The sequence below is a fragment of the Henckelia pumila genome, chromosome 3 (assembly GCF_033568475.1).
Source record: "Henckelia pumila isolate YLH828 chromosome 3, ASM3356847v2, whole genome shotgun sequence".
Classification (NCBI taxonomy): Eukaryota; Viridiplantae; Streptophyta; class Magnoliopsida; order Lamiales; family Gesneriaceae; genus Henckelia; species Henckelia pumila.
This window is the reverse complement of record NC_133122.1, coordinates 192,975,009-192,985,842: the sequence shown is the minus strand read 5'-3', so window position 1 is coordinate 192,985,842 and position 10,834 is coordinate 192,975,009. Positions and strand designations below refer to the sequence as shown.

At 36.4% G+C, this 10,834-nt stretch overlaps 1 protein-coding gene across 1 annotated transcript; it reads left to right on the top strand.

Moving 5' to 3' along the window:
* Positions 1 to 265: 265 nt before the first annotated feature.
* Positions 266 to 9,044, top strand: LOC140890256 (beta-caryophyllene synthase-like). Its single transcript, XM_073298016.1, is given in 10 exon segments — positions 266 to 269; positions 1,068 to 1,120; positions 1,272 to 1,374; positions 1,483 to 1,755; positions 2,212 to 2,584; positions 2,686 to 2,757; positions 2,759 to 2,905; positions 3,014 to 3,152; positions 3,254 to 3,502; positions 8,757 to 9,044. Coding segments are annotated over 10 exon segments (1,701 nt in total).
* The last annotated feature ends 1,790 nt before the right edge of the window (positions 9,045 to 10,834 follow it).

The window sequence follows — 10,834 nt, the reverse complement described above, 5'->3', positions numbered from 1 at the left end:
GTTCTTTGAGATCTTCAATTAGTGGACACTTGATCTGCTCAGCCTCCTCATTATTTTCAAATTTGATCAACTGTTGCCAAAGATTCTTAGCAGTGGAGCATGTCTCAATAGTTTTGGCAGTGCAGTTGTCCACGGTGGTGTACCAGAAGTTTTTAACAATCTCACTGAATGCAGCCATTTGAATATGTTCAGAGACAAGAAGGTACCTCGCTTTGATACCACTTGTTAGGATCGAAAATGTCTTTCTTAGTTATATGGAGTTCAGATGGGTTAGTAAATGAACTCTTGTCTTTCTCGTGTGTCTATGTTAAATAACCAACTTAAATTAGTGCGGAAGAGATTGATTAACAGATTGAACACAGATCAAATGACTTGGTCGAATTTGTGAAGTGAGTGAACATGTTGGGCAGAAGAGAAATAACACAATGACTTGTTTCTGGATGTTCGAAGCTCAATCTCCTACGTCACCCCTTCTTCCACCTCGGAAGGATTCACTCTCTTCTAGAAGACTTTGGTCTTTTACAAACAATTTGCACAGATCCGATCCAAGATTGGACTTACACCTCTGCCTATCTCGGAACTCATAGAAACTCAAGAACTCAGCCTCCTCAACTGATCCTTGTTACAAAGATAGTGTTTTGACAGACCACTCAACTGATCTGGTACAATCTTACAACTGAATAAACTCAGCACAAAATGATCCTCACTTGATCTGATATGACACTGAGTGTGTGCTTCAATTGCTCTGCTTCAACTGCTCTTGAAGCTTTTAACTTGATCGTGTATTCTTGTATTTATATCAATCTCAATATCTTGGCTCTCCTTCTTGTGTTTTTATTTTTGAGTATTTATAGCCTTCATAATATAGCTGTTAAGCTGCCGACAGGTGATCTGAATGAGCCGCCAATGTATCTCCTTAAATGACTCTCAAATCTTGACTTTCTGGTTCTTTGTTGGCAACGTTCAAATATTCATTTATTGCCTTTGTCTTTTAGCACAACGGCTCTTTGATCTTCTATAATCATTTGATCTTGCTTGATTGATCTGCTTACTTGATTGCTTTCCAGATGATGTTTCTTTGATCAGCTTTCTTGTGCATAGTTCTTCTTCTGCTTCTTCAGTAATTTCTCAAACACCGAAACTTAGATCTTGAATTCCTAAAATATTTTAATTCCCATCTATAAACACCCATGAGCAAGACATGCATTTGGATCAACCAGAAACCTTCAACTCTTGATCATTAATCTGTATCAGTTTTTCCGACCTGCAAGATGATGAATAATACTGATTTCGAAAATGCTAGTGGATCAGTGACATACCATCCCACTATGTGGGGAGACCATTTTCTTGTATATGGCGCTTATTTAGATATCACGGTATGTTTAATTTAATACAAATTTGCATTCCATTTTTTAGGTAGTGATTGACATAACTTTTAGAAATCACTTCTCAGATTTTTCCTTACCAAAATTTCATATGTGTGTCATAATATGAAAGAAGAGATTGTAAAACAAAGAGAAGAGGTGAGAAGTATGTTTGCGGCGGCGGATGAGTACTCTTTGAGCCAAAAATTAGATCTCATCGATGCAATCCAACGCCTCGGAGTGGGCTATCATTTTGAAGAAGAGATTGACGAGTCCTTACTCCACATTTACGAGCTGCTGGATTCTCGCGATGATGATCTTAATTCCAATCTTAGAGTCACTGCTCTTCGTTTTCGTCTACTTAGACAACATGGATATCGTGTCTCGTGTGGTATGTACTTAGGCTTCATTTTCTATATATATATATATATATATATATATATATATATATATATATGTTCTAGGAAAAATTGCAAATTTGGTTCTGTATGATTGTCACTTTGCGATTTTGGTCCTCTATATTTTCATATTTTAATTTTAGTCCTGTATGTTCCGATTTTTGGCAATTTCGGTCCTTTTTATTCAAAAAGGCTTACGTGGCACTGTACACGTCAGCTCCACATCAGCACTGAATTGGTTTCACGTCAGCGCAACGTCGAAAAAAAGACTAAAATTTCAAAAAAAAAAAAAATTAAGATAACAGACTAAAACTGAAATTTGAAAATATAAAGGACTGAAATCGCAAAGTGACAAACATACATGACCAAAAAAATAATTTTTCCTATGTTCTTAACATGCATCACAGTCGAACATTTTTTGGTTGTTAATTTCTATGTTGCATCAGCAGATGTATTCAAACAATTCATGGATGCCGATGGAAAATTCGAAAGATTGTTGATTATCGACCCTCATGGTTTGTTAAGCTTGTATGAGGCTGCACATTTTGGTATGCATGAAGAGGAAATTCTAGACGAGGCGCTAGAGTTTTGCACCAAGAACCTCGAATCCATCCTTCTCCACACCAACAATTCTCTACTTTCCACACAAATTGAAGAAGCCTTAAACTCGCCAATCCACAAAAGTTTGATAATCTGTAAAGCAAAGAAGTTCATGTCTACGTATCAAAATGAAGAATCACACGATAAGATACTGCTAAAGTTTGCGAAAATGAATTTCAACCTTTGGCAGAAGATGGCTCAGAAAGAAATAAGTGATGCTACAAATTATATCTGCTCGAACCTTATAATATTCACACACTACTTAATTATTTGAACCATTAATTCTGCATATATATATATATGTGACTATTAATGTCTATGTGTAGGTGGTGGAAGGATTTAGATGCCAAAAATAAGTGGCCATTTGACAGAGATAGAGTGGTAGAATGCTACTTCTGCATTAGGAATCTATTATGAGCCCCAATACAGGCTTCCGAGAAATTTTTTGTCCAAAGTCATTTCCATGACTTCTGTTATCGACGACATTTATGAAGTACCAAGAACATTGAACGAAATTCAAAGTTTTACAGATGCAATCCAAAGGTATACATGCACAGTAACATTCATGCATGTATTATCTAGCTAGTGTGCACTGCATTCATGAGATGCACACCATACTTAATTTAGGTGATAGTGATATTTTAATGGCAGGTGGGATATCAACGCCTCAAATGAACTAACTCCATACATGAGACAATGTTACAAAGCCCTATTGGATGTTTATGCTGAAATGGAACTTGAATTGGGAAAAACAAGTTCATTATACCGGGTGAATTATGCGAAAGAAGAAGTAATATTTGATGATATATGGCCAGATATGTAATTCATTGACGGGCATGATTTGTTTATCTGTTAATGTTGTTTTTTTATTTTTATTTTTATTTTTTGCAGATGAAAAAGTTAGTGAGAGCATATTTTGAAGAGGCCAAAGGGCTCTATTCTAACCATATTCCAAAAATGGAGGAGTATATGAATCCGGCGCTTGTAACTGCGGGTTATATGATGTTGACCACAACTTCCTTGGTTGGTATGGGAAATATAGTTTCCAAGGAAGATTTTGAGTGGATAACAAGTGAGCCATTACTCATTCTAGCCTCATCCACAATTTCCAGACTAAAAGATGATATGGCAGGACATGGGGTAAATTATTTTTATTCATAATTAATTATTTTATGAAAATCATTAATAGTACTATTTGATATATTATACAAGTTTTTTAAAGAGGAACCTCATATAAATACCTGGAATAAAGGTTAATTACATATACTATCCATATGAAATCACGAGATTACCTGATGTCTATGAATATTATTAACTACTTGCATTTTCATATTTTGAGTACATAGAGATGTTTGTATTCAAGATTTGAAAGCATATGAAGTTAATATTAAAAGCTAACAATCAGGAAGAAGACGATGTGTACTGTCAAACATTCTTTATTCAATACTTATTTTATCTCCTTACGTTACAATCTGAAGTCTCCAAGATATATAGAAGATTTCTGCATCTAAAGGATAAGATAACAACCTAATCTTTATTTTAAATGTAAAAGGATAAACTTGAACTAAAGATAATTATCATAACAGACTTATCAACACTCCCCCTCAAGCTGGAGTGTACAAATTGTACAATCCTAGCTTGTCTACAAATTTTTGAAACAGAGTTCTGCATAGGCCTTTTGTCAGAATGTCAGCTGTTTGCTCAGATGCAGGGACATAGGTTATGCTGATTATTCCTTCGTCGATCTTTTCTTTAATAAAATGTCAATCGACTTCAACATGTTTAGTTCGATCGTGGTGGACTGGATTGTGAGTGATATCTATTGCAGCCTTATTATCACACCGTAGTTTCAGTGGTGTCGCTATGTTCATTTTCAGCTCTTCAAGCACCATTTTCAACCATAGGGCTTCACAAACACCATGAGCTACTGACCTCAACTCTGCTTCAGCACTACTTCGAGCTACTACTGGTTGTTTTTTGCTCTTCCATGTCACCAGATTTCCCCAAACAAAGGAACAATATCCTGATGTAGACCTCCTATCACTTGCAGATCCTACCCAGTCAGCATCGGTAAAGATTTTAACGTTTCTTGATTCCGTTTTTTTGAAAAATAGACCCTTTCCTGGCGTCCCCTTCAGATATCTTAGGATTCGATAAACAGCTGTCATGTGTTCTTCCAATGGAGCATGCATAAACTGGCTTACACAACTCACGGGAAAGGCTATATCAGGTCTAGTATGAGACAGATAAATCAGTTTACCAACTAGACGTTGATATCTTCCTTTCTCAACCGGATTATTACTCATTGTTTCCCCCAATTTCAGATTAGGATCCATTGGTGTATCAACCGGTTTACATCCTAGCATTTCTGTCTCCTTTAAAAGGTCCAGCACATACTTACGTTGAGAAACTGAAATTCCAGATTTGTTCCTTGCCACTTCCATGCCAAGAAAGTACCTCAATCTTCCTAGGTCCTTCATTTCAAACTCGGTGGCAAGCTTCCTTTTCAGTCTCTCTATTTCTTCTTGATCATCACCTGTAAGGACAATATCATCCACGTAGACAATAAGAAGAGTTTTTTTTTCCATTCTTATGTTTATAGAACAATGTATGATTAGTATTGGTCTGGTGATATTCAAGTTTTAAGATAGCCTTAGTAAATCTGTCAAACCAAGCTCGTGGAGATTGTTTCAATCCGTACAATGACTTCTTCAACCTGCATACGTTACCCTTCTTGCCTTCCTCATCAAAACCTGGTGGCAACTCCATATATACCTCCTCCTCAAGATCTCCATTTAAAAATGCATTCTTCACATCCAACTGGTAAAGTGGCCAATCTAGATTTGCTGCTAAGGACAATAACACTCTTACTGTATTAATCTTGGCCACTGGTGCAAAAGTTTCTAGATAATACACTCCATACGTTTGTGTATATCCCTTTACAACCAATCTTGCTTTGTATCGTTCAATTGAACCATCAGCTCTATATTTGATAGTAAATACCCACTTACATCCAACAGGTACTTTTTCCTCGGGTTTATGAACAATTTCCCATGTTTCATTTGTTTCAAGTGCCTGCATCTCTTCTAGGACAGCCTTTCTCCATTTTGGATCAATCCAAGCTTCCTGTATTGTAGTTAGGATTTGAGTACCTGATAGGTTTGAGATTAGTGTCTTAACAGAATCTGATAGATGGACATATGCCACGAACTTGGCCACTGGATGTTGTGTACAAGACCTGGTCCCCTTTCGTAATGCAATTGGCACATCAAGGTCCTGAGAAGAATTGTTCTGCAGCATATCTATATCATCCAGTGACTCAGAATCCAAGTTGGAGAACTGGGTGTCAAGGGGTAATGGTTCTATTTCCTTGTTTGGATGCTTCTTTCGTGAGAAATGTTTAGGAAACGACTGCACCATGTCTCCCCCTGCCGTTGACTGTCTAAGAGTAGGAGTTTTAGTAACATCAAGCTGAGAATCATGCTGGTGCAGAATAGGACTACTAGGATTTAAGGCAGAATTATTTTCAGAAGGTGAATTTGAAGAGGGGAGAGATAACTGATATTCCCAAACTTCGGGAAGGACTGGGCTCGGAAGAGGAAAGGGGAGGTTCTCCCCCTGACCATGAGAAGTTGATGATTGCTTTTGGAAGAAAGGTTCTGACTCGAAGAAGGTGACATCCCTTGATATAAATTATTTTTTCTTGGCATTAGAATAACACCTATACCCTTTTTGAGTTGAAGAGTAACCCAAAAAAATGCATTTATGGGACCGAGGATCCAATTTACCACAACCTTGATCATGAACATGGACAAACGCAGAACACCCAAAGATTTTAAGCTCTAAGTTCGAAAAACTCCTATTGTCAGGAAAGGATTGACGAAGGCAATTTAGAGGTGATTGAAAGTTGAGTACACGGGATGGCATCCGATTTATCAAATAACATGCTGTCAAAATTGCATCCCCCCAGAAACACTTGGGAACGTTGGAAGTGAACAAAAGAGAACGTGCTACTTCTAAAAGATGTCGATTTTTTCGTTCTGAAATCCCGTTTTGTTGTGGTGTATGAACACAAGAACTTTGATGAATGAGGCCATTATCGAGCAAAAAACCATTTAGCATAGAGTTAAAAAATTCTGTGCCATTATCAGTACGTAGGATTTGAATGTTGGCATTGAATTGTGTTTTTATCATGGAATAAAAATGACGAAACACTTGGCCGGCCTCTGATTTATCTTTCAAAAGATACACCCAACTGACACGAGTATGATCATCCATAAATGTGACAAACCAACGATGATTAGAAGTAGTAGACACGCGAGAGGGCCCCCAAATATTACTATGAACTAAAGCGAATGGTTTAGAGGGCTGATATGGATGGGGAGGGAAGGGAACACGAGTATGTTTCGATAATTGACAAATTTCACATTGAAAAAAATCATTATTTCGAAACAAAGAAGGAAATAAACGTCTCAAATACAAGAAACTTGGATGACCTAGCCTACAATGTAAGAGCATTATTTGATGTTTGCGAGAAAGGGAAGAAGGTCCAGCTGCTGTTTGCACAAAATTACTCACGAAAGATGCATCCTGAAAGTAATAGAGCCCAGATTTTGCCTCAGCACTGCCAATCCTCTTCCCCGAAATCCGGTCCTGAAAAATACAAATAGATGGGGTAAAATAAACAGAACAATCCAAATCTGCTGTGAGTTTGCTGATAGACAGTAGATTGCATGATAAATTTGGCACATGTAAAACATCAGTGAGAATGATTGAAGAATTAAGTGAAACAGTGCCCACACCAGCTATAACAATGTAAGAACCATATGCAATTTTAACTCTTTTTTCATCCGTACTAGGAAGATAGTTGGAAAATAGATTCTTATTTGACGACATGTGATCCGAAGCCCCTGAATCAATTATCCAAATCTCACCTTTTGTAGTTAGATCACTGAGAGCAGTGAAAGTGGTACCTTTGGCAACCAGATTTGAAGAAGTGGCTGCAGTGTTTGAGAGAAGTTTGCAAAATTGGTCAATTTGTGCCTTGGAAAAAATTGCATCTGACTTAGTTGTGTCGCCTTCCAGGGTGGCAGCTGCTTTAAACCCCTTTTTTCACGATTTTTAAACTTGTTGGGAACCCAGTTTGGGGGTTTCCCGTGGATTTTCCAGCAGGTATCAACCGTGTGATATGGTCTTTGACAGCGCGCACACCAAGGTTTACCATCCTTCATTCGAGGGTCATCGTGTTCTGCTGGAGTGCGAGCCACAAGGGCTGTATTTTCTGGACCAGGTAAGACATCAAGAAGCATTACCCTCTTTCGACTTTCTTCCCTTCGAATTTCTGCAAAAATTTGGTCTATGGATGGCAGTGGTTTCAGACCAAGGATTTTGCCACGAACCTCATCCAGTTCTCGAGTAAGACCTGCTAAAAAATCATAAATACGTTCTTTATCCAACATCTTGCGATATATAACCCCATCATCTGGATTCTTCCATTCACAAATGGTGAACAAGTCTAATTCTTGCCAGAGTCTCTTGAGGGTACTGAAATATTGTGTGACAGTATTATCCCCTTGTTTCAAATTCCGTATTTGATTACGGAGTTCAAACACCTGAGAAGAGTCTTCAAGGTCGGAGTATGCCAAAGTGACAGCATCCCATATATCCTTAGCTGTGAGATGGAAGAGATAAGTGTCACCAATTCCTTCTTCCATTGAATTAAGTAGCCATGCCATGACCATGGAATTTTGAACATCCCAATTTTGATAAGTGGGATCAGCAGACCATGGTTGGGGAATCGAACCATCGAGATAACCAAATTTCCCTTTTCCTCGAATCACCAGTTGGACGGACCGAGCCCATTGAAGGAAGTTTTTGCCGTTTAATTTGTGATTCGTGATTTGAAGAGATGTGGGTTCAAACGTAGCAATGAGATTTGGTGGAAGGCCTTTTGAAGAATCCTCAGAATCTGATTTCCCACTTACTCCGAAAAAGGCCATCTTGACCATTGTTGTTTCTTAACTGATTGTAGCTTTTAATAGCTCTCTAATACCATAAAAGCTAACAATCAGGAAGAAGACGATGTGTACTGTCAAACATTCTTTATTCAATACTTATTTTATCTCCTTACGTTACAATCTAAAGTCTCCAAGATATATAGAAAATTTATGCATCTAAAAGATAGGATAACAACCTAATCTTTATTTTAAATGTAAAAGGATAAACTTGAACTAAAGATAATTATCATAACAAACTTATCAACAAATATATAGATCAATCTTTTTCACAAGGAATGGTGCATGTAATGAACTCATCATACCGATCCATATATAACTCAATATATATATCTACTAGTTATTATATATACAGAGTTCTTATTCATCGATTTCTGCAGTTTGAAGAAAAATTTGCCACGGTGGATTGTTACATGAAAGAAAATGGTTGTTCCAAGGATGAGGCATTCAATGAATTGGAGAAAAGAGTATGGAGTGCGTGGAAGGATGTAAATCAAGAATGCCTTGGACCAATGACCCCAGCTCCCATGCCTGCGCTCGTGCAAATTGTAAATGCCGTAAGGGTTATACATCTTGTTTATAATAGAGAAGGGGATTCATACACAAATTCCAAAACTAAGTTCAAAGACTTGATTGAATCACTGCTCATTGAGCCTATATTGATTTAATTCAAGATCAATCAGGAAATATATATGTAGACAAAAGAAGTTTGCTTTCTTTGTATTCATGTCATGTATGCATGTGAAATAAATCGAGTGATTAATTATTCAATGATATTATATATTTTCTATAGATTGTTTAATTTGTTTCCTTTGACTTGGTTTTTTCAGCACCGACTAAATCGGACATTGAGGAAAAATAAATGGTGAAATTACAAAAGTATTCATCTACTTTATTTGAAATTTTTTTTTCCAAAATATATTAAGGATAATTATGTAATTTCAAACGCGATCTGTAATCCTCCATGTACATGTAGATCACCCTTTTACTAAACATTGGTTCCAATTAACAAGTCAATTCCGAAAATATCTTCAATAAAAATGTATCTTTTTTATTTTATTTAAATAAGGTATATTTTGATTTATATAAACTTTTCATTTTAAATAAAAGAACTTGAACCAATTTTTAATAACAGATCTCATTTAATAACTCTCTATTGTCATGAAAAATGGGATAAACGGGAAACATGGCTAAAGTCTAAAACTCAACTCTTAAATGTCCGGTAGAAAAAGTCAATTGTATGATTCTTCTCTTTCTTTTCTTTTCTTTTCTTTTCTTTTCTTTTTCTTTTTCTTTTTTTTCAAATTTTAAATCAGCTTATATAAAGAAACCCGACCCGTCCATCATCACCTCCCAACTAGGGCCGGGTACGGTACGGTATATCGTACCGAACTACGATATCGTATACCATACCGTATCGGTATGAAGAAATTCATACCGGTACCATATCGAAAATTTGGTATACCGAATTTTCGGTATGGAGATATTTTATACCGGATACCGTGCAGGAAATTAAAAAAATTTCGGTATACCGAAAAAAAACTCGGTATACCGAAACCGAGTTTTTTTTCGGTATACCGTGAAAAATTTTTTAAAAAAAATTCGGTATATTCGGTATACCGAAATAAAAAATTTTATATATCGATACCGATACAAAAAATTTCGGTACAGTATCATACCGTACCGAAATTTTCGGTATACCGATTTTTCGGTATATTCGGTAAATTTTTCGGTGCGATATTACGGTATTTTCGGCATTCGATATTTTTTCCCAACCCTACTCCCACAAACATTTTGGTCCTGCTATCGATCCATTCATGATCCGACTAACTTAGCCTTTTTTGGGTAAAAATTTAGCATCTTTTTTAACACTTACAAGTTCATGATCCGACTAACTTAAAAGTGCGAAAAAAATTTCATATTATATGTGAAATAAATGCATTGATTAATTATTCAAGTATGTTATATGTAGGTCATTCCGATTTAAATATATATTAAATGATAAAACATGATTAAAAGATCATTAAAACATGATTAAAAGATCATTAATTAAGTAAAGCAAAACAATCAAACATTCAAGAGTTTGGAACCATTGAAGTGAGTTTGGACCATCCGAACATAGATTTGAATTTCCGAAGTTGCACGGCCAGTCAAATCACTTGAGTGTCAAAAAAACATCGATACATAGCGCCAAGAGCAGTTTCCGTGGTTATCTTCCTAGATGGCAGATGATGGATGAAGGTGTATGATCTATGAGCCATGGTTTAGTTGGAGATGTAGGAAGCATGTACATTTGGTAATGTTGTAATGTTAATTCTCTTGGTTATGTTTTCTGGGACCGGAGCTTAGAATTTTAGACAGTAGACATAGATACGTAAGTATTCTCCGGAATATATTGGCTGAATATATATTTTTTTGGACACCTCATTGAACGAGATTAGTCTTAGGTTAGACGGAC